This window comes from Oncorhynchus gorbuscha, linkage group LG12, assembly GCF_021184085.1.
Source record: "Oncorhynchus gorbuscha isolate QuinsamMale2020 ecotype Even-year linkage group LG12, OgorEven_v1.0, whole genome shotgun sequence".
NCBI lineage: Eukaryota > Metazoa > Chordata > Actinopteri > Salmoniformes > Salmonidae > Oncorhynchus > Oncorhynchus gorbuscha.
Window position 1 is genome coordinate 68,288,444 of NC_060184.1, and position 26,429 is coordinate 68,314,872.

A 26,429-nucleotide genomic window follows, 5' to 3' on the forward strand; every position below is an offset into this window, starting at 1 on the left:
ACACACACTATAAAAACACCACACACACACACACACTCTGTAAAACACTACACACCCACACTCTGTAAAACACTACACACACACACACTCTGTAAAAACACTACACACCCTCTCAAGACACTACGCCCACACACTCTGTAAAACACTACACACACACACACTCTCTAAAAACACTACACACACACACACTCTAAAAACACTACACACACACACACTCTCTCTAAAAACACTACACACACACACTCTCTAAAAACACAATACACTCTACAAACAGTACACACACTCTCTAAAAACACTACACACACAGTCACACACTTTCAAAATACCAGAGACAACCTCACAAAACATCACACACAGATACAAACACAGGCCTAACACATAACCTCACACACAATCACACAACCATCACACACCCTCACAAAAAAGCAGCCCTCTCCCTACATTACAGAGCCATAACTCCCCCGTTAGAGGAGTGTGGTGTGGTGGGGAGAGGGGAGGGGAGGTGGGGAGCACTGAGATATAACAGACCTAGAGACTGTGTCCAAGATGTCCAACCTTTGTTTTAAATGTTATCTACTCACGTTACATTTTTATTTCACTTTTATTTAACCAGGTCGGCTAGTTGAGAACAAGTTCTCATTTGCAACTGCGACCTGGCCAAGATAAAGCAAAGCAGTGTGACACAGACAACAACACAGAGTTACACATGGAGTAAACAATAAACAAGCCAATAACACAATAAACAAGTCAATGACACAGTAGGAAAAATAAAGTCTATTTACAGTGTGTGCAAAAGGCATGAGGAGGTAGGCAATAAATAGGCCAATAGGAGCGAACAGTTACAATTTAGCAGATGAATGAGCAGATGATGATGTGCAAGTAGAGATACTGATGTGCAAAAGAGCAGAAAAGGAAATCAAATAAAAACAGTATGGGGATGAGGTAGATAGTCCATCTGGAAATTGCCACCCAATCTATGTACAACTGCAGCGATCGGTTAGCTGCTCAGATAGTTGATGTTTAAAGTTGGTGAGGGAAATAAAAGTCTCCAACTTCAGCGATTTTTGCAGTTCGTTCCAGTCACTGGCAGCAGAGAACTGGAAGGAAAGGCGGCCAAATGAGGTGTTGGCTTTGGGGATGATCAGTAAGATATACCTGCTGGAACGTGTGCTACGGGTGGGTGTTGTTATCGTGACCAGTGAACTGGGGCGGCAGGGTAGCCTAGTGGTTAGAGCGTTGGACTAGTAACTGAAAGGTTGCAAGTTCGAATCCCCAAGCTGACAAGGTACATTGTCGTTCTGCCCCTGAACAGGCAGTTAACCCACTGTTCCTAGGCCGTCATTGAAAATAAGAATTTGTTCTTAACTGACTTGCCTAGTAAAATAAAGGTTAAATGAATGAATAAATAAACATTTAAAAACTGAGATAAGGCGGAGCTTTACCTAGCATAGATGCCATGGGTCTCGCGACGAATATGTAGCGAGGGCCAGACGACTAGAGCATACAGGTCGCAGTGGTGGGTGGTATAAGGTGATATGGTAACAAAACGGATGGCACTGTGATAGACTGCATCCAGTTTCCTGAGTAGAGTGTTGAAAGCTATTTTGTAGACAACATCGCCGAAGTTGAGGATCGGTAAGATAGTTAGTTTTACTAGGGTACGTTTGGCGGTGTGAGTGAAGGAGGCTTTGTTGTGAAATAGAAAGACGATTCTGGATTAGATTTTTGATTGGAGATGTTTAATATGAGTCTGGAAGGAGAGTTTACAGTCTAACCAGACACCTAGGTATTTATAGTTGTCCACATATTCTAGGTCGGAACCGTCCAGGGTGGTGATGCTAGTCGGGCAGGCGGGTGAGGGCAGCGAACGGTTGAAAAGCATACAGTTTTACTAGCGTTTAAGAGCAGTTGGAGGCCACGGAAGGAGTGTTGTATGGCATTGAAGCTTGTTTGGAGGTTAGTTAGCACAGTGTCCAAGGAAGGGCCAGAAGTATACAGAATGGTGTCATCTGCGTAGAGGTGGATCAGGGAATCGCCCGCAGCAAGAGCGACATCATTGATATATACAGAGAAAAGAGTCGGCCCGAGAATTGAACCCTGTGGTACCCCCATAGAGACTGCCAGAGGTCCAGACAACATGCCCTCCGATTTGACACACTGAACTCTGTCTGCAAAGTAGTTGGTGAACCAGGCTAGGCAGTCATTAGAAAAACCAAGGCTATTGAGTCTGCCGATAAGAATACTGAGTCGAAAGCCTTGGCCAGGTCGATGAAGACGGCTGCACAGTACTGTCTTTTATCGATGGCGGTTAAGATATCGTTTACCTTTCAAGAGGGGGATGACCGCAGCAGCTTTCCGATCTTTAGGGATCTTGGACGATACGAAAGAGAGGTTGAACAGGCTGGTAATAGGGGTTGCAACAATGGCGGCGGATAGTTTTAGAAAGAGATTGGACATGGCAGACATTTGATGAATATAACATGTTAATATCTTCGACGATTCAATGGATGCTTTGTGCACAGAGGTGATGACTAAAGTGTCTTATTACGATTTTTTTTTAATATCGGACTTCACCATGTCTTTCTGGGCCGGGCGTCAGTTAAACTGCAGTACCGAAGCAGACCTATAGGAACAGTCAAAACCGTGCTTCTAGACCAGAACCCTGGCCCCTTGTTGGAGAGGTTGTGTCCTGGGGAGCTGGGGAGAAGAGTTGAGAGCCAGGGAGGAGGTCCCATTCACAACGACCCCAGGGTCTCCTTCTACACCACACTACTATTCTACTACACCACACTACTACACCACACTACTATTCTACTACACCACACTACTATTCTACTACACCACACTACTATTCTACTACACCACACTACTATTCTACTACACTACCACACTACTACACCACACTACTATTCTACTACAATACCACACTACTACACTACACTACTATTCTACTACACCACACTACTACACTACCACACCACACTACTATTCTACTACACTACTACACTACACTACTATTCTACTACACCACACTATTATTCTACCACACTACTACACCACACTACTATTCTACTACACTACTACACCAAACTACTATTCTACCACACTACTACACCACACTACTATTCTACTACACTACTACACCAAACTACTATTCTACTACACTACTACACCACACTACTATTCTACTACACTACCACACCACATTACTACACCACACTACTATTCTACTACACTACTACACCACACTACTATTCTACTACACTACCACACCACACTACTACACCACACTACTATTCTACTACACCACACTACTACACCACACTACTATTCTACTACACCACACGACTATTCTACTACACCACACTACTACACCACACTACTATTCTACTACACCACACTACTATTCTACTACACCACACTACTATTCTACTACACTACTATTCTACTACACTACCACACTACTACACCACACTACTATTCTACTACAATACCACACTACTACACTATACTACTATTCTACTACACCACACTACTACACTACCACACCACACTACTATTCTACTACACTACCACACTACTACACTACACTACTATTCTACTACACCACACTACTACACTACCACACTACTACACCACACTACTATTCTACTACACTACCACACTACTACACTACTATTCTACTACACCACACTACTACACTACCACACTACTACACTACACTACTACACTACCACACTACCACACCACACTACTATTCTACTACACTACCACACTACTACACTACACTACTATTCTACTACACCACACTACTACACTACCACACTACTACACTACACTACTATTCTACTACACCACACTACTACACTACCACACTACTATTCTACTACACTACTACACTACTACACCACACTACTATTCTACTACACTACCACACTACTACACTACCACACTACACTACTACACTACACTACTATTCTACTACACTACTACACCACACTACTATTCTACGACACTACTATACTACACTACTATTCTACTACACTACCACACTACTACACCACATTACTATTCTACTACACTACCACACTACTACACTACCACACTACTACACCACACTACTATTCTACTACACTACCACACTACTACACCACACTACTACACCACACTACTATTCTACTACACTACGACACTACTACACCACACTACTATTCTACTACACTACCACACTACTACACCACACTACTATTCTACTACACTACCACACTACTACACCACACTACTATTCTACTACACTACTATTCTACTACATTACCACACTACTACACCACACTACTATTCTACTACACTACCACACTACTACACCACACTAATACACAGCATTATTATTCCCGTCTCCCCAATATGGAGTCAGATGACACTACCATACAAAGGTCTTGCTGACTAATCTACATCTACACACTAAACAACACAATGTTGTATTATGACTGATTGTTTGTAAGATACATGATAAGCTCACTGTGATAATTGAAAGTGACGCTGTTTTTCCAAAAGGCCTAAAATGAAGAGAAAAAAAACACACTTACAGAACACTACCAGACTCACTAACTGTTCAAATGAACCAGAAATGCATAAACAGCTACTCACTGGCAGCGGTGACGTTGGCCGGCACACTGGCCAGTCCCCCTGCATTGGTGCTGGCCACACACTGGTACCTGCCCAGGGTGAGGTTGGTGAGGGCTGGGATGAGCAGCGTGCCAGGCTCCAGTACCACCCCCAGGTCCCCACCAGCTCCGGCAACCAGCTCACGCCCGTTCAGCCGCCAGCTGATGTTGGCCGAGGGGGGTCGGGCGCTGCACCTCAGTGTCACGCTACCACCTAACTTCTGCACCACCGACAGAGGCTCCTCTGTGAACACTGCCACTTCATCTGGGAGGAGAAAGGGATGGGAGAGAGGGAGAGATAGGAGAGAGGGAGGGGTGGGAGAGAGGGAGAGATGGGAGAGAGGGAGGGGAGGGATGGGAGAGAGGGAGGGGAGGGATGGGAGAGAGGGAGAGATAGGAGAGAGGGAGGGATGGGAGAGAGGGAGGGATGGGAGAGAGGGAGAGATGGGAGACAGGGAGGGATGGGAAAGAGGGAGGGATGGGAGAGAGGGAGGGATGGGAGAGAGGGAGAGATAGGAGAGAGGGAGGGATGGGAGAGAGGGAGAGATAGGAGAGAGGGAGGGATGGGAGAGAGGGAGGGATGGGAGAGAGGGAGGGATGGGAGAGAGGGAGAGAGGGAGGGATGGGAGACAGGGAGGGATGGGAGAGAGCGAGGGATGGGAGAGAGGGAGAGATAGGAGAGAGGGAGGGATGGGAGAGAGGGAGAGATGGGAGACAGGGAGGGATGGGAGAGAGGGAGGGATGGGAGAGAGGGAGGGATGGGAGAGAGGGAGAGATAGGAGAGAGGGAGGGATGGGAGAGAGGGAGGGATGGGAGAGAGGGAGAGATAGGAGAGAGGAAGGGATGGGAGAGAGGGAGAAATAGGAGAGAGGGGGAAATAGGAGAGAGGGAGAGATAGGAGAGAGGGAGGGATGGGGGAGAGGGATGCATGGGAGAGAGGGAGAGAGGGAGGGATGGGAGAGAGGGAGAGATAGGAGAGAGGGAGGGATGGGAGAGGGAGAGATAGGAGAGAAGGAGGGATGGGAGAGAGGGAGGGATAGGAGAGAGGGAGGGATAGGAGAGAGGGAGGGATGGGAGAGAGGAAGGGGAGAGATAGGAGAGAGAGGGAAGAGATGGGAGAGAGATGGAGGGATGGGAGAGAGAGGTAGGGGTGGGAGAGAGAGGGAGGGGAGAGAGGGAGGGGAGAGAGAGGTAGGGGAGAGAGGGAGGGGAGAGAGAGGTAGGGGAGAGAGAGGTAGGGGTGGGAGAGGTAGGGGTGGGAGAGAGAGGGATGGGAGAGAGAGGTAGGGGAGAGAGAGGTAGGGGTGGGAGAGAGAGGGATGGGAGAGAGGGATGGGAGAGAGAGGGAGGGGAGAAAGAGGGAGGGGAGAGAGAGAGGGATGGCAGAGAGGGAGGGATGGGGGAGAGGGATGGTGGATTGGGAGGGAGGGATGGGAGAGAGGGATGGTGGATAGAGGGAGGGATGGGAGAGAGGGAGAGATAAGTCCCACTGTCATACACATATTTAAAACAAACTGTGAAGATAGCTTATTCTCCTTCCACCCACATAGAATTGAATCCTTACTTTTGATGTGTGCAAAACAACTTCCCTCTCTCCTATTTCTCCCTCTCTCCCATCCCTCCCTCTCTCCTATCTCTCCCTCTCTCCCATCCCTCCCTCTCTCCTATCTCTCCCTCTCTCCCATCCCTCCCTCTCTCCTATCTCTCCCTCTCTCCATCGTTAATAACACATTAGTTGAGATAGATCCCTGTTACCTCAGACATGTTATTATCTCTATGACTATCCCTGGTTCCCTGTTATCTCAGACATGTTATTATCTATATGACTATCCCTGGTTCCCTGTTACCTCAGACATGTTATTATCTCTATGACTATCCCTGGTTCCCTGTTATCTCAGACATGTTATTATCTCTATGACTATCCCTGGTTCCCTGTTACCTCAGACATGTTATTATCTCTATGACTATCCCTGGTTCCCTGTTATCTCAGACATGTTATTATCTATATGACTATCCCTGGATCCCTGTTACCTCAGACATGTTATTATCTCTATGACTATCCCTGGTTCCCTGTTATCTCAGACATGCCAGTATCTCTATGACTATCCCTGGTTCCCTGTTATCTCAGACATGTTATTATCTCTATGACTATCCCTGGTTCCCTGTTACCTCAGACATGTTATTATCTCTATGACTATCCCTGGTTCCCTGTTATCTCAGACATGTTATTATCTATATGACTATCCCTGGATCCCTGTTACCTCAGACATGTTATTATCTCTATGACTATCCCTGGTTCCCTGTTATCTCAGACATGCCAGTATCTCTATGACTATCCCTGGTTCCCTGTTACCTCAGACATGTTATTATCTCTATGACTATCCCTGGTTCCCTGTTATCTCAGACATCCCAGTATCTCTATGACTATCCCTAGTTCCCTGTTATCTCAGACATGTTATTATCTCTATGACTATCCCTGGTTCCCTGTTATCTCAGACATGTTATTATCTATATGACTATCCCTGGATCCCTGTTACCTCAGACATGTTATTATCTCTATGACTATCCCTGGTTCCCTGTTATCTCAGACATGCCAGTATCTCTATGACTATCCCTGGTTCCCTGTTACCTCAGACATGTTATTATCTCTATGACTATCCCTGGTTCCCTGTTATCTCAGACATCCCAGTATCTCTATGACTATCCCTAGTTCCCTGTTATCTCAGACATGTTATTATCTCTATGACTATCCCTGGTTCCCTGTTACCTCAGACATGTTATTATCTCTATGACTATCCCTGGTTCCCTGTTACCTCAGACATGTTATTATCTCTATGACTATCCCTGGTTCCCTGTTATCTCAGACATGTTATTATCTCTATGACTATCCCTGGTTCCCTGTTACCTCAGACATGTTATTATCTCTATGACTATCCCTGGTTCCCTGTTATCTCAGACATGCCAGTATCTCTATGACTATCCCTGGTTCCCTGTTACCTCAGACATGTTATTATCTCTATGACTATCCCTGGTTCCCTGTTATCTCAGACATCCCAGTATCTCTATGACTATCCCTAGTTCCCTATTACCTCAGACATGTTATTATCTCTATGACTATCCCTGGTTCCCTGTTACCTCAGACATGTTATTATCTCTATGACTATCCCTGGTTCCCTGTTATCTCAGACATGTTATTATCTCTATGACTATCCCTGGTTCCCTGTTATCTCAGACATGTTATTATCTCTATGACTATCCCTGGTTCCCTGTTACCTCAGACATGTTATTATCTCTATGACTATCCCTGGTTCCCTGTTATCTCAGACATGTTATTATCTCTATGACTATCCCTGGTTCCCTGTTACCTCAGACATGTTATTATCTCTATGACTATCCCTGGTTCCCTGTTACCTCAGACATGTTATTATCTCTATGACTATCCCTGGTTCCCTGTTACCTCAGACATGTTATTATCTCTATGACTATCCCTGGTTCCCTGTTACCTCAGACATGTTATTATCTCTATGACTATCCCTGGTTCCCTGTTATCTCAGACATGTTATTATCTCTATGACTATCCCTGGTTCCCTGTTACCTCAGACATGTTATTATCTCTATGACTATCCCTGGTTCCCTGTTATCTCAGACATGTTATTATCTCTATGACTATCCCTGGTTCCCTGTTATCTCAGACATGTTATTATCTCTATGACTATCCTTGGTTCCCTGTTACCTCAGACATGTTATTATCTCTATGACTATCCCTGGTTCCCTGTTATCTCAGACATGTTATTATCTCTATGACTATCCCTGGTTCCCTGTTATCTCAGACATGTTATTATCTCTATGACTATCCCTGGTTCCCTGTTATCTCAGACATGTTATTATCTCTATGACTATCCCTGGTTCCCTGTTATCTCAGACATGTTATTATCTCTATGACTATCCCTGGTTCCCTGTTACCTCAGACATGTTATTATCTCTATGACTATCCCTGGTTCCCTGTTATCTCAGACATGTTATTATCTCTATGACTATCCCTGGTTCCCTGTTATCTCAGACATGTTATTATCTCTATGACTATCCCTGGTTCCCTGTTACCTCAGACATGTTATTATCTCTATGACTATCCCTGGTTCCCTGTTATCTCAGACATGTTATTATCTCTATGACTATCCCTGGTTCCCTGTTACCTCAGACATGTTATTATCTCTATGACTATCCCTGGTTCCCTGTTACCTCAGACATGTTATTATCTCTATGACTATCCCTGGTTCCCTGTTACCTCAGACATGTTATTATCTCTATGACTATCCCTGGTTCCCTGTTACCTCAGACATGTTATTATCTCTATGACTATCCCTGGTTCCCTGTTATCTCAGACATGTTATTATCTCTATGACTATCCCTGGTTCCCTGTTACCTCATTACATGTTATTATCTCTATGACTATCCCTGGTTCCCTGTTATCTCAGACATGTTATTATCTCTATGACTATCCCTGGTTCCCTGTTATCTCAGACATGTTATTATCTCTATGACTATCCTTGGTTCCCTGTTACCTCAGACATGTTATTATCTCTATGACTATCCCTGGTTCCCTGTTATCTCAGACATGTTATTATCTCTATGACTATCCCTGGTTCCCTGTTATCTCAGACATGTTATTATCTCTATGACTATCCCTGGTTCCCTGTTATCTCAGACATGTTATTATCTCTATGACTATCCCTGGTTCCCTGTTATCTCAGACATGTTATTATCTCTATGACTATCCCTGGTTCCCTGTTATCTCAGACATGTTATTATCTCTATGACTATCCCTGGTTCCCTGTTATCTCAGACATGTTATTATCTCTATGACTATCCCTGGTTCCCTGTTATCTCAGACATGTTATTATCTCTATGACTATCCCTGGTTCCCTGTTATATTATTATTATTATTATTATTATTATTATTATCTCAGACATGTTATTATCTCTATGACTATCCCTGGTTCCCTGTTATCTCAGACATGTTATTATCTCTATGACTATCCCTGGTTCCATGTTATCTCAGACATGTTATTATCTCTATGACTATCCCTGGTTCCCTGTTATCTCAGACATGTTATTATCTCTATGACTATCCCTGGTTCCCTGTTATCTCAGACATGTTATTATCTCTATGACTATCCCTGGTTCCCTGTTATCTCAGACATGTTATTATCTCTATGACTATCCCTGGTTCCCTGTTATCTCAGACATGTTATTATCTCTATGACTATCCCTGGTTCCCTGTTACCTCAGACATGTTATTATCTCTATGACTATCCCTGGTTCCCTGTTACCTCAGACATGTTATTATCTCTATGACTATCCCTGGTTCCCTGTTATCTCAGACATGTTATTATCTCTATGACTATCCCTGGTTCCCTGTTATCTCAGACATGTTATTATCTCTATGACTATCCCTGGTTCCCTGTTGGGATGCTGTGACATGACCAGCGCTCTACTCACCAGTGACATGACCAGCGCTCTACTCACCAGTGACAGTGACATGACCAGCGCTCTACTCACCAGTGACAGTGACATGACCAGCGCTCTACTCACCAGTGACAGTGACATGACCAGCGCTCTACTCACCAGTGACAGTGACATGACCAGCGCTCTACTCACCAGTGACAGTAACATGACCCGCGCTCTACTCACCAGTGACAGTGACATGACCCGCGCTCTACTCACCAGTGACAGTGACATGACCCGCGCTCTACTCACCAGTGACAGTGACATGACCAGCGCTCTACTCACCAGTGACAGTGACATGACCAGCGCTCTACTCACCAGTGACAGTGACATGACCAGCGCTCTACTCATCAGTGACAGTGACATGACCAGCACTCTACTCACCAGTGACAGTGACATGACCAGCGCTCTACTCACCAGTGACAGTGACATGACCCGCGCTCTACTCACCAGTGACAGTGACATGACCAGCGCTCTACTCACCAGTGACATGACCAGCGCTCTGCTCACCAGTGACAGTGACATGACCAGCACTCTACTCACCAGTGACAGTGACATGACCAGCGCTCTACTCACCAGTGACATGACCAGCGCTCTACTCACCAGTGACAGTGACATGACCAGCGCTCTACTCACCAGTGACAGTGACATGACCAGCACTCTACTCACCAGTGACATGACCAGCGCTCTGCTCACCAGTGACAGTGACATGACCAGCACTCTACTCACCAGTGACATGACCAGCGCTCTACTCACCAGTGACAGTGACATGACCAGTGCTCTACTCACCAGTGACATGACCAGCGCTCTACTCACCAGTGACAGTGACATGACCAGTGCTCTACTCATCAGTGACAGTGACATGACCAGCGCTCTACTCACCAGTGACAGTGACATGACCAGCGCTCTACTCACCAGTGACAGTGACATGACCAGCGCTCTACTCACCAGTGACAGTGACATGACCAGCGCTCTACTCACCAGTGACATGACCAGCGCTCTACTCACCAGTGACATGACCAGCGCTCTACTCACCAGTGACAGTGACATGACCAGCGCTCTACTCACCAGTGACAGTGACATGACCAGCGCTCTACTCACCAGTGACAGTGACATGACCAGCACTCTACTCACCAGTGACATGACCAGTGCTCTACTCACCAGTGACAGTGACATGACCAGTGCTCTACTCACCAGTGACAGTGGCACCGCCCTGTAGGCAGCACAGTAGCACAGCACCCAGAGCACACAGCACTCGCACCCGTCGCTTTTTCATCCACGGAGTCCAGTCTGTTCCAGACATCTTCCATACACTACCCCCTGATGGAGAGAGAGAGAGGGGGTCAAATGTCATACACAGATTTACAACACTCAAAACAAACAATATGAATCCACTCATTCCCGCACACATTCTGTCACTATACCAACAACCACTCCACCATACCACTGACAGATCCCATGGCAACATCATAAACAAACCTCCACACGCAGCGGAACACTTAGACACATACAAACACCCCACTGAAAGGTAGAGACCAGGTGAGGGTCCTAGTCACAGCAAGTCGCTCTGGATAAGAGCGTCTGCTAAATGACTTAAATGTAAATGTAAATGCAGAGGCCCGCCCTCAGAAACACAACTCCAGCCCAGACACAAACAAAACCTTTCTTTTCCGTCAGCCCCCATCCTCCTTTCCTCCCGCACCCATCAGCCTCTCCCTTCATCATTCTGCACCTCTCCCCCCATTCAGGTGGAGCAGATACAGGCAGAGGAAGGGGATACACAGAGCCTGTATTCACCACTCAGTACAAAGAACAACTGACTACAGGGGGGGGGGTCTAGTAGTGTAGCAGTGGGTTTGTGAGCAGGAGCTCATATGAATATTTGTGTGTAGATTGTATGTATGAGATATGAGAGAGGGAGAAATAAGGCAAGAAATCAGGGGGGAGAGAGAGAGAGAAAAAAGAGAGAGGGGTAATGGTCAGTCTATTAACAGTTAATGCCGAGCGGGGAGATTTTCTCTCTCCCTCGTGGCTCTCTGCCAAGTTTCCCAAATTCTTCCCTGTCAGGTTAAACTAACAACTTCCTGTCAGGATGAGGAGGGTGGTCCACACAGCTCCCGGACTGGAAATCTCTCTCTCTCATGCACTCACACAGCAAACACACATGCACTCACACAGCAAACTTACATGCACCCACACAGCAAACACACATGCACTCACACAGCAAACACACATGCACCCACACAGCAAACTTACATGCACCCACACAGCAAACACACATGCACCCACACAGCAAACACACATGCACCCACACAGCAAACACACATGCACCCACACAGCAAACTTACATGCACCCACACAGCAAACACACATGCACCCACACAGCAAACACACATGCACCCACACAGCAAACACACATGCACGCACACAGAAAACACACATGCACGCACACATGCACGCACACAGAAAACACATATGCACTCACGCAGAGCTGGACAGGGGAGAGAGTGGTTGGTGGGAACAGGGTTCTAAGCAAAAATTATTCTGTAGTTGTTCACTATTATTACTATCCTACCCTTCTCTCTCCACCCACAACCCCCTGGCCTTCTTTCCTTATCTCTCCACCCACAACCCCCTGGCCTTCTTTCCTTATCTCTTACCCTTCTCTCTCCACCCACAACCCCCTGGCCTTCTTTCCTTATCTCTCCACCCACAACCCCCTGGCCTTCGTTCCTTATCTCTTACCCTCCTCTCTTTCCACCCACAACCCCCTGGCCTTCTTTCCTTATCTCTTACCCTCCTCTCTTTCCACCCAGAACCCCCTGGCCTTCTTTCCTTATCTCTCCACCCAGAACCCCCTGGCCTTCTTTCCTTATCTCTTACCCTCCTCTCTTTCCACCCAGAACCCCCTGGCCTTCTTTCCTTATCTCTTACCCTTCTCTCTCCACCCACAACCCCCTGGCCTTCTTTCCTTATCTCTTACCCTCCTCTCTCCACCCAGAACCCCCTGGCCTTCTTTCCTTATCTCTTACCCTCCTCTCTTTCCACCCAGAACCCCCTGGCCTTCTTTCCTTATCTCTTACCCTCCTCTCTTTCCACCCAGAACCCCCTGGCCTTCTTTCCTTATCTCTTCCACCCAGAACCCTTCTCTCTCCACCCAGAACCCCCTGGCCTTCTTTCCTTATCTCTTACCCCCTGGCCTTCTTTCTTTCCACCCAGAACCCCCTGGCCTTCTTTCCTTATCCTTATCTCTCCACCCACAACCCCCTGGCCTTCTTTCCTTATCTCTTACCCTCCTCTCTTTCCACCCATAACCCCCTGGCCTTCTTTCCTTATCTCTTACCCTCCTCTCTTTCCACCCAGAACCCCCTGGCCTTCTTTCCTTATCTCTTACCCTCCTCTCTTTCCACCCAGAATCCCCTGGCCTTCTTTCCTTATCTCTTTCCCTCCTCTCTCCACCCAGAACCCCCTGGCCTTCTTTCCTTATCTCTTACCCTCCTCTCTTTCCACCCAGAACCCCCTGGCCTTCTTTCCTTATCTCTTACCCTCCTCTCTTTCCACCCAGAATCCCCTGGCCTTCTTTCCTTATCTCTTTCCCTCCTCTCTCCACCCAGAACCCCCCTGGATTTATTTCTCTCCTCTCTTTGATCTAAATGGGCTGGCTGGATCACATGAGCTCTGTCTAGAATATACTGGAACATGCACTTTAACACTGAGTCTGGACACATCAAGAGCTTCCTAACAAACACACACAAAGCACAAGCATACACACCCAGGGGCTAGACAACCAAAACTGGATTTGGCTAACTAAGACTAATACCATAACCAAATGGACATAGCTAGGCTACAGAGTAACCGATGGACATAGCTAGGCTACACAGTAACCGGTGGACATAGCTAGGCTACACAGTAACCGGTGGACATAGCTTGGTTACACAGTAACCGATGGACATAGCTAGGCTACACAGTAACCAATGGACATAGCTAGGCTACACAGTAACCAATGGACATAGCTAGGCTACACAGTAACCGATGGACATAGCTAGCCTACACAGTAACCAATGGACATAGCTAGGCTACACAGTAACCAATGGACATAGCTAGGCTACACAGTAACCAATGGACATAGCTAGGCTACACAGTAACCGATGGACATAGCTAGGTTACACAGTAACCGATGGACATAGCTAGGCTACACAGTAACCGATGGACATAGCTAGGCTACACAGTAACCACATGGACATAGCTAGGATACACAGTAACCGATGGACATAGCTAGGCTACACAGTAACCGATAACCACTGTTACTACTAACCTAGAACTAACCACTGTTACTACTAACCTAGAACTAACCACTGTTACTACTAACCTAGAACTAACCACTGTTACTACTAACCTAGAACTAACCACTGTTACTACTAACCTAGAACTAACCACTGTTACTACTAACCTAGAACTAACCACTGTTACTACTAACCTAGAACTAACCACTGTTACTACTAACCTAGAACTAACTACTGTTACTACTAACCTAAAACGAACCACTGTTACTACTAACCTAGAACTAACTACTGTTACTACTAACCTAGAACTAACCACTGTTACTACTAACCTAGAACTAACCACTGTTACTACTAACCTAGAACTAACTACTGTTACTACTAACCTAGAACTAACCACTGTTACTACTAACCTAGAACTAACCACTGTTACTACTAACCTAGAACTAACCACTGTTACTAACCTAACTAACTAGAACTAACCACTAACCACTGTTACTACTAACCTAGAACTAACCACTGTTACTACTAACATAGAACTAACCACTGTTACTACTAACCTAGAACCTAACCACTGTTACTACTAACCTAGAACTAACTACTGTTACTACTAACCTAGAACTAACCACTGTTACTACTAACCTAGAACTAACCACTGTTACTACTAACCTAGAACTAACTACTGTTACTACTAACCTAGAACTAACCACTGTTACTACTAACCTAGAACTAACCACTGTTACTACTAACCTAGAACTAACCACTGTTACTACTAACCTAGAACTAACTACTGTTACTACTAACCTAGAACTAACCACTGTTACTACTAACCTAGAAGGGACACCACACGGCTAAGACTGTGGACTTCAGGAGAGAGATGCAGCTGCCGCACACACACACACAGACACACACACACACACACACACACACACACACACACACACACACACACACACACACACACACAGACACACACACACACACACACACACACACGCGCGCACACACACACGCGCGCGCACATACACACACACGCACACACACACGCGCACACGCACACACACACGGCAAGGAAAGAGACACACCCCTGTCTCATCGAGTGAACCAACCACCTGTGGGTCCCAATGGGAGGTACGAATCCTCAAAAACAAAGTAGTAGAAAGACACACACACACACACACACACAGCAACATGTCCAGAAAAGACTAACGCAACTCACACTTGTGACTAACAAACTTGTACACACACACAAGTGTTTCACATGCTTTATCATGGCTTTACAAACACTCTTGTTATTTCATGAGAACCTCTCCCGCGTCAAGCCTCCCTAAACGCAGCCGCATCTTTGGCTCGGTCTCTTCTAGATCCATTAATCAGACTGGATTTTCTTAGCAGATACCCTGCCTCATGATGACAAGCTGGCCTCAACACAACTTTTTCCATCAATCCATTCCAGCAGACACAGAGAGAGAGACAGGGGGAGAGAGAGACAGGGGGAGAGAGAGACAGGGGGAGAGAGAGGAGGGGGGAGATACTAATCCATCCTCCTTCATCTTCTTTCCTCTCCTCCCCCTGTCTCTCTCTCCATCGCATCACTGCACAGATGGTGGTTGATGAAGAACAGAGACACAGACAGCTCCTCTGATTTAGAACAGAGACACACAGAGACAGCTCCTCTGATTTAGAACAGAAACACACAGAGACAGCTCCTCTGATTTAGAACAGAGACACACAGAGACCAGCTCCTCTGATTTAGAACAGAGACACACAGAGACAGCTCCTCTGATTTAGAACAGAGACAGCTCCTCTGATTTAGAACAGAGACACACAGAGACAGCTCCTCTGATTTAGAACAGAAACACACAGAGACAGCTCCTCTGATTTAAGACACACACACAGAGACAGCTCCTCTGATTTAGGACAGACACACAGAGACAGCTCCTCTGATTTAGGACAGACACACAGAGACAGCTCCTCTGATTTAGGACAGACACAGAGAGACAGCTCCACTGATTTAGGACAGACACACAGAGACAGCTCCTCTGATTTAAGACACACACACAGAGACAGCTCCTCTGATTTAGGACAGACACACAGAGACAGCTCCTCTGATTTAGGACAGAGATGCAGAGACAGCTCCTCTGATTTAGGACAGACACACAGAGACAGCTCCTCTGATTTAGGACAGAGATGCAGAGACAGCTCCTCTGATTTAGGACAGACACACAGAGACAGCTCCTCTGATTTAGGACAGACACACAGAGACAGCTCCTCTGATTTAGAACAGAGACACACAGAGACAGCTCCTCTGATTTAGGACAGACACACAGAGACAGCTCCTCTGATTTAGGACAGAGATGCAGAGACAGCTCCTCTGATTTAGGACAGACACACAGAGACAGCTCCTCTGATTTAGGACAGACACACAGAGACAGCTCCTCTGATTTAGGACAGACACACAGAGACAGCTCCTCTGATTTAGGACAGACACACAGAGACAGCTCCTCTGATTTAGGACAGACACACAGAGACAGCTCCTCTGATTTAGGACAGACACACAGAGACAGCTCCTCTGATTTAGGACAGACACACAGAGACAGCTCCTCTGATTTAGGACAGACACACAGAGACAGCTCCTCTGATTTAGGACAGACACACAGAGACAGCTCCTCTGATTTAGGACAGACACACAGAGACAGCTCCTCTGATTTAGGACAGACACACAGAGACAGCTCCTCTGATTTAGGACAGACACACAGAGACAGCTCCTCTGATTTAGGACAGACACACAGAGACAGCTCCTCTGATTTAGGACAGACACACAGAGACAGCTCCTCTGATTTAGGACAGACACACAGAGACAGCTCCTCTGATTTAGGACAGACACACAGAGACAGCTCCTCTGATTTAGGACAGACACACAGAGACAGCTCCTCTGATTTAGGACAGAGATGCAGAGTATGTTTCTCCGCTTATACAGGAGTAATAAAGGCCTAGATCACACATTTAGTAGAATTACTGCTTTATTTATAAAAACATATAATAAAACAATTTATCAGGGGGTGCTGCAGCACCCTCAGCACTCCTACTATGCTGCAGTAGTTTGTGTGTGTCCATACGCATGACTTGTGAGTATGTGAGTATGGGTCGGGCTGGCCTATAATATGTGTACATCAGTATGTATGTGTGTTGGGTGCATGTGTATGACTGAGCATGTTGTTTGCTCTTGTATGAGATGGGGAGATTGCAAACAGTATGTATGAGTCTTGGATGTTGCATTAGTACTATGGGCATATGTTCAGTATGGGGTTTAGTAGTATGACATGGTGAAAGGTATTAGGAGTATGTTGATAAAGCCTCTTTGTGGTGCAGGCAGGGTTCCTGGGTTCCCTATTGTCCCCCTGCCTCCCAGGATAAATTCATTTGACAAGCCTGCTAATTGGATAAAACTAGGCTGGAGCCTCCTCCCTGAGCACTCACATTCCATCTGCTTTCTGGCATGGAGAATGAGGACACGGGAAGGGTGGGGGAGAGAGGAGAGAGAGGTGGGAGAGAGAGGAGAGAGAGGACACAGGAGGGGTGGGAGAGAGGACACAGGAGGGGTGGGCGAGAGGAGAGAGAGGACACAGGAGGGGTGGGAGAGAGGAGAGAGAGGACACAGGAGGGGTGGGAGAGAGGACACAGGAGGGGTGGGAGAGAGGACACAGGAGGGGTGGGAGAGAGGACACAGGAGGGTTGGGAGAGAGGAGAGAGAGGACACAGGAGGGGTGGGGGAGAGAGGACAAAGGAAGGGTGGGAGAGAGGAGGGAGAGGACACAGGAGGGTGGGAGAGAGGAGAGAGAGGACACAGGAGGGTTGAGGAAGAGAGGAGAGAGAGGAGGGGTGGGAGAGAGGAGGGAGAGGACACAGGAGGGGTGGGAGAGAGGAGAGAGAGGACACAGGACGGTAGGAAAGAGGAAAGAGAGGACACAGGAGGTGTGGGAGAGAGGAGAGAGAGGACACAGGAGGTGTGGGAGAGAGAGGACACAGGGGGGATGGGGGAGAGAGGAGGACACAGTAGGGGTGGGAGAGAGGAGAGAGAGAGGACACAGGAGGGGTGGGAGAGAGGAGAGAGAGAGGACACAGGAGGTGTGGGAGAGAGAGGACACAGGAGGGGTGGGGGAGAGAGGACAAGGAGGTGTGGGAGAGAGGAGAGAGAGAGGACACAGTAGGGTGGGGGAGAGAGGAGAGAGAGGACACAGGAGGGTGGGGGAGAGAGGAGAGAGGACACAGGAGTGGTGGGGGAGAGAGGACACGGGAGGGGTGGAGGAGAGAGGAGAGAGAGGACACAGGAGGGGTGGGAGAGAGGAGAGAGAGGACACAGGAGGGGTGGGAGAGAGGAGAGAGGGGGCACAAGAGGGTGGGAGAGAGAGGACACAGGAGGGTGGGAGAGAGAGGACACAGGAGGGGTTGGAGAGAGGAGAGAGAGGACACAGGAGGGGTGGGGGGGAGAGAGGAGAGAGGACACAGGGGGTGGGGGGAGAGAGGACACAGGAGGGTGGGGGTGGGAGAGAAGGGACACAGGAGGGGTGGGAGAGAGGAGAGAGAGAGGACACAGGAGGGTGGAGGAGAGAGGAGAGAGAGAGGACACAGGAGGGTGGGGGAGAGAGGAGAGAGAGGACACAGGAGGGTGGGAGAGAGGGGACACAGGAGGGTGGGAGAGAGAGGACAGGAGGGTGGGAGAGAGGAGATTAGAGGACACAGTAAGGTGGGGGAGAGAGGAGAGAGGACACAGGAGGGTGGGAGAGAGGAGAGAGAGGACACAGGAGGGTGGGAGAGAGAGAGGACACAGGAGGGTGGGAGAGAGGAGAGAGAGGACACAGGAGGGTGGGAGAGAGGAGAGAGAGGACACAGGAGGGTGGGAGAGAGGACAGAGAGGACACAGGAGGGTTGAGGAAGAGAGGAGAGAGGGGACACAGGAGGGTTGAGGAAGAGAGAAGAGAGAGGACACAGTAGGGTGGGGGAGAGAGGAGAGGGGGCTAGGGTTGTTGGGTAGGCAACTCCTTCTGAGGAGCTGAACTGTTGAATATTTATCACCCCCCTCCTCGTCCATCTCTCTCTTCCTACCCACCATTTTACGTCCTTCACTACCCCCCCATCCAAACATCACAATGGCCCCCCTTTAGATAAACACATGCGGTGTCAAGTGTGAGGAGTACTGGGTTCAACTGCTCTGCTCGGGCCCGCCGGCCCACAATGCCGCGCTGCATAGCTGCCATGCGGGAGGCCGGTTGCCCCTGGCGACGCTAACAGGCAGAACGCACCTTAATAGAGTGGAGAGTCATTGTGAAGCAGTGGGCCGGTGGGCAGACAAAGACCCCGCAGACTCCCAGAGAGAAAGGGGAGATACTACTCTGAAGGGCCCCAGGAAGAGCTGATGATGGGGGCCGCTCAACGGAGGAGAGGAGAAGTGTGTGTGTGTGAGAGGGATGGGGGGGGTGATAGTAGTGTGGAGAGGTGAGTGGGGTGGTGGTGTGGTTCAGTCTTAGATGGGTGAGGGTTGGCGGTGAAGGGGCTGGAGAGGGGTTGACTGAGAAGCAGAATGGGGTCTAAATGAATAGAGGGGATGTCAACTGGCAGGCGAGCAGGAGGACACAGGGTCTTGTCAATGAGAGGGTGTGTGAGTGTGTGAGCGCGTGTGAGAGCGTTGTTTGAATGTGTCCAACATATTTTCCCCTCACTCAGTCAATCTGGTTGCTGGCCCTTTGGTCAGGCTGGGGCTGAGTGGAGAAGACAAGACGAAAACAACAGCTACAGCTCTGCTCTCAAGTGGAAAATGGATCCCATAGTAGTAAAGAATTTGAGATGAATTACTTAGCCCGTTCCCTCAGCTGTATACCAAAACAAGTGGCGGGGCTGCCGTTTTGTTTTTGTTTTTCAACAACCATAGCTCTAGCCAACAGGAAACAGTTTCTCCCAGGTCCACATGCTATGGCTAGGCCTCAGCATTCTGGAGAGTTCTGGGTCCTGTTCCATGTGCTACAACCAATGTTATAAAACGTTCAGATAGAAATGCATTAGGTACATAGGACACACACAAGTCTATGTCATGTAGATTAGGGAGTCCATATGTTCGCTACACTTTACGAGGCATTTCCATCAGAACGTTCTGCCTTCCTGAACATGCCCCCCAGCGAGGTCTGAGGTTGGCAGATGATCCCGCTCCAGCAGGTGGAACCCAGCCGGCCACGCCCCATTCATACCTCTCTCTCTGAGCTGAGCACCCACAATCCCCCTCTCAACATCTCTAGACATCAACCGCTCCTATGCCCCAAAAATGACACATCAAAAGCATCATCTAACGAGGTTGGGACCCCCCCACACCCTTTACAAAGTATTAGTGAGCTACCCCCCCGCCACAGCCCATCCACTCCATCCACGCTAACGAGCACCAGGCCGTCTCGGGGATTAACAAGTGAGATCAAGCCAGGCCCAGGGGGGGCTCTAATCAATTAGGCACCACAGCATTTGCATATTTTATATAACAAGGCAGAATTAACCAGCCAATGCTAATTATGGGGCTACTGCAGCATTCACAATGCCATGGCTAACTAACACATACCGTCACGTCCACATTCCTTCCTGGTCCTGAAGGACACTGGATGGATGTCTTCCTGTGTGTCCTCCCGGGCCATGGGAACTAGCACCACCTGACTGAGCCCTACCCACTACCCCCCTGGGCATTACTTCCTCTACAATCAAACACAGTTTATAAGCAGGCGACAGGTTGGGATGAGAGGATGGATGTTTCATAAAGACTTTACTTTGCCGATATATGTTAAAGGGGCAATCTGCAGTTCAAACAACATCGACACTGCCACTGTTTTGGTAAAAAGGGGGGGGAAGGAGCAGGAGAAATGTATCCACGATCAAATCACAGACACAGCTATGGATGGAAGGAGCGACCTTTCTTGTTATCAACATGATACATTTGACCATGTTTTGAGGTTATACAGTGTTTGTTTACTATTACATTTTCTGATGCAATTGGGGCTACCAACTGGCGCAGCGGTCTAAGGCACTGCATCTCAGTGCTTGAGGCGTCACTACAGACACCCTGGTTCGAATCCAGGCTGGATCAAAACCGGCCGTGATTTGGAGTCCCATAGGGTGGCGCACAATTGGCCCAGCGCCGTCCGGGTTTGGGTTTGGTCGGTGTAGGCCGTCATTGTAAATATAGACTTGTTCTTAACCAACTTGGGTGGTTAAATAAAGGTTACATTTAAAAATGTAAGAGCCTTTAATATATGTGTGTGTGTGAGAGAAGGCACCAAACTAATGCCCATTATCAGTCACACACGCACACACACACTGTTAGAAAAAGTATACTCTCAGAGGCATCAAAAAATTCAAACCCTTGAAGCTAAAATGACAGAAATATTTCCATATAGACTATAAAAACAAGACCACTCCAATCCTCCAAAAACTCACCTAACAAACATACAAACGTAGGATCTTAATTTGATCACTCTTTCGTTGCTGAGCATTTTCATGCACAGCAGGAAATGCAAGCTTATAGTGTATTCAAGGTTTAAAAAGGCTTCTAAGGTTTGTCATTTCCACTTTAAAATGTCAGAATTGATTCACCCTAAAGATGAATGTATCAACCCCTACAAAAATGTCAATTAATTATAATCCATATAATACTAATAATAACAATAATAGTAATAATAATAATAATAATAATTCATATTTCCTGTTCCTGTAGGATTATTTTCCTGCTGTAGGAAACTGGATCAAATAAAGACCCTACATATGTACAGCCATGTACATGGATTATAGGGCTGGGAATTGCCAGGGACCTCACGATACCATATTATCAACATACTTAGGTGCCAATACGATATGTATTGCGATTCTATATGTATTGCGATTCGATACTGTGATTTTATTGTGATTTGATGTTGTTTCAAACATATTGCTCACCATAATATTGCAATAGTCAAAACAATACGAGATATTATTTTTTAAAAAATATCCCGACATGTAAATGTATCGATTTTTCCCCCAAATGGATTTATTTTTATTTATTTTTTGTAAATGTAATTTATTTTATTTTGTGGGTGGATCGGCTCAATATTGTGGAAAGATTGTTGCCTCCATCAATGTAATTGTCTGTATCATTTCCAACATTTTGGGGGTAAATATATATATCCATATACATACACGTACATACCCATATATATAAACATGCTTACATACATGCATACATACATACACATACATACTTTTTTAAAGAAAATACCTTTATATTCCCCGCAAAACCTACCACCCTTCCCCCAACTGGAGTAAACTAATAAACAATAACACTTAGGCTTCTACCTTCAGTTTCTACATATTATACACATTTTACAGACACAATCTATTTTACAATAGTTATATTTTGTTCTTTTTTAGTCCTTCCTTTATTTCTGATGTCCATCCAGTTTGATTTCTATTTGTAACTGTGCTATTTCAACATTTCTGAACCTATATACATTTGACAGACCCCATATGTTTTACATCAGTTATCTTATTAGTCCCACCCTTCAGCTCCATTCAACCCCTTCCATCTATCTCTCAACACCATCCATTTTGGATTTCTATTTCCCATATATTTTTCAACTGTGCTGTGATGCTTCACAAAAGTACTGAACCTTTCTATTCTCATAGCTTCTCCAGAGTGTAAATTAAAAATAATGATTCTATTATTGATTGATTGATTGACTATGGCTTTTTAAAAACAACCAGTATTGCCATCTGCAGCGTTAGTTCTAGACAAATGTTGCAATTCTTCAGCAATTCCTGAACCTGTGACCAAAAACGAGCTACATATGGACAATACTAAAATAAATGATCTAATGGCTCTGCCTCCTCACAGCAAAATCTGCAGAGCTGGGAAGATTGTATATATTATAACATTCTATTGGTTGCAAGAATTTTGTATTATAATTTAAATCTAAAAATTCAAAGTATTGACTCCGGCATTGAGTTGCGTGTCAATTCATAAACCATGTGCCATGGAATCTGTATGTTGAAAATCTCTTCCCAACTATTTTTGCAATTTATATGGCACAGCTGTCAGTTTTTTGGTTCTTAAATGAAATTGGTATATGTTTTTATTTATCACACTTTTCTTTAACCATTTATGGTCTTTAATACAGGGCCTTACTTTTTCCCCTTCTATTTGCCTCTTCCATTTTTGTAGATATGCTGCAATTAGTTGGTTGTAATTTTGGGTAGAGCAGACATTTCCATGTCTGTGTTAGCTGCATGTGTGACATGACTCCACCAGTTCGATTTATGATATAATTTACATTTTATCGAAAAATATATATATTCAAACAACCAAAAGTGAGCAGGTATTATCTGAATAAAGGGGAAAAAGGCCATTCTTGAACATAGGATGAGACATTCCTACCAATTTACTAGAGAACCAGTTTGGATTTAAGTATAACTTTTGTATGATTGATGCCTTTAGTGAGAGGTCTAATGCTTTAACATTTAATCATTTCTGCCCTCCAAATTCATAGGCTCTTTTAATTTTGTCTGACATGCCATTCCAAATCAAATTTAATATTTCTTGTTCATATAATTTAAAAAGCACGTCACTAGGTGTAGGCAAAACCATAAGCAAATAGGTAAACTGTGATATGACTAAAGATGATTTTTCCAGAAATTGACAGGTATTTTCCTTTTCCATGGTAGCAATGGTAATTGCTAACTTTCTATAAACATTTATTGGAGTGAGATCATTTCTTTCTTTTGGGATTTGTATACCAAGTATGTCCACATCTCCGTCAGACCGTTTAATTAGTCAACGACATGATAATGTAAAAGTTTTAGTGATCCAATACATAATATAGATACACTTACCATAATTTGGTTTTAATCCAGAGAGGTTAGCAAATGTATCTAGATCCTCTATGAGGCTGTGGAGAGACTCTAATTGTGGTATTAAAAGGAAACATGAATCATCAGCGTACAATGACACCTTTGTTTTTAAGCCACAGATTTCTAATCCCTTAATATTATTGTTGGATCTGACTTTAATAGCTAACATTTCGATGACCATAATAAATAGATATGCCGATAGTGGACAACCTTGTTTTACTCCTCTTGACAGCTTAAAACTTTCTGAGATGTAGCCATTATTTACTATTTTACACCTAGGCTTACTATACATAACTTTATCCCATTTTTTAAGAGATTCTCCAAAATTCAAATATTCTAAGCATTTGTATATAAAATCCAGTCGCACTTTATCAAAAGTCTTTTCAAAATCAGCTATGAAAACCAGGCTGGTGTCCCTGATATTTCATAGTATTCTATTGTTTCCAGTACTTGTCTTCTATTATCTCCAATGTATCGTCCATGTAAAAAACCTGTCTGATTAGGATGAATAATATCTGACAAAATGTTTTTAATTCTATGTGCCAAGCATTTAGCTAGAATTTCTGGCCTCCAATGATTTTAATTGACTGGATCTTTATATATACACCACTTGGATCCTGTTTCAGTAATAATCAAATCAGACATTCTTGTTGCGTGTCCGATAATCTACCATTTATATAGGAGGGGTTAAAATATGCTAATAATGGTCTTCTGAGTATAAAATGAAAATATCAAAAATAGTTTGGTATACTTCCACTGGTATGCCATCCAGCCCTGGAGTTTTCCCAGCCTTAAAGGCTTTAATTGTATCAAGAAGTTCCTCCTCTGTAATTTGGCCTTAAAATGAGTCTTTCTGTACAGATGTTCATTTTACATTATTAATAGGAAACAAATCCATACAATTAGTTCCAGTTAGTGGAGATGGAGGAGACTAAAATGAAAAAATATTCTTAAAGTACTTTACTTCCTCTTTCAAACTATCATTCTGTGAATCATGCGTGACTCCATCATTTGTAACAAGTTTCAATCATTTTTTTTGGTAGCATTTCTATATTGAAGATTGACAAAGAATGTGGTGCATTTCTCCCCATATTCCATCCAGTTCGCTTTATATTTATAATATATTACATAAATAAATATGTGTATAATTCATTTTAAACATTTAGTTCCACCATGATAGGACAATAAATAAATAAGTATGTATATCCCTCATCTGAACAACATTGAAAGTTCTCTCACAACCCCGGCTCACAGCAATACATTGGTTCTGGGATATGCAACCATTTCCTTTCTCACTCAACGCCACACGTTCCCAAACAAAAAAAACACACACCACACCATCCACACATACTGTGCCTTCTGTTTACTGAGTTTTTATCTCCACCATGTTGAATTAGTGCTTTTGTGTTCCATAGATAGAAAAGCTATATTTTTTGTTGTATTATTACAATCCATAACCGGGCTAGAATTGTGTGTTTCATAACTTGCCTCCTCTACGAGAACTTTGTCATTTTAAAAATAGCCATGGAGTAGTCTTCATGTCTCTGAACAACTGGTTATCGATATATAGTTCATCGACGACGAGAGCTACTCATTTACCTTTCTATCTATTTTCCTTGAAAATTGGATACAGAACGTTCTGCAATTTCCTTTGGGAACTGGACATTCATGACAATTTTCTTGCCAGCAAGTCTTTTACTCAGGCTTTTAACCATTATTTTATCGTTGAAGAAAGCTAATTTGGCAACAGTTGGGCGTTCATACCTCTGCCCTCTCTGTCCGAAGCGGTGTACACATTCGAGTTGGATTTTGTCGATAGCTTCGCAAGGAATCTGAAGCGTTGTAGGGAGGAACTCTCAAACTACAGATTCAGGAACTTCTTCTTTCTCCTGGATACCTGTAAGTACCAGATTCTCCCTCATGGATACCTGTAAGTACCAGATTCTCTCTCCTGGATACCTGTAAGTACCAGATTCTCCCTCATGGATACCTGTAAGTACCAGATTCTCCCTCATGGATACCTGTAAGTACCAGATTCTCCCTCACGGATACCTGTAAGTACCAGATT

The 26,429-nt window shown here is 45.3% G+C and overlaps 1 protein-coding gene across 1 annotated transcript in view; it reads right to left on the reverse strand.

The window, feature by feature from the left end:
* Positions 1-26,429, reverse strand: part of LOC123991302 (brother of CDO-like) — a 67,098-nt gene that overhangs the window by 26,434 nt on the left and 14,235 nt on the right. The window contains exons 2-3 of the mRNA XM_046292763.1: positions 11,364-11,489; positions 4,648-4,929 (exon numbers count right to left, since the gene is read on the reverse strand). Of these exons, the coding sequence (XP_046148719.1) occupies positions 4,648-4,929; positions 11,364-11,472 (391 nt within the window). The 5' untranslated portion in view covers positions 11,473-11,489. The remainder of the gene's footprint in view (positions 1-4,647; positions 4,930-11,363; positions 11,490-26,429) is intronic.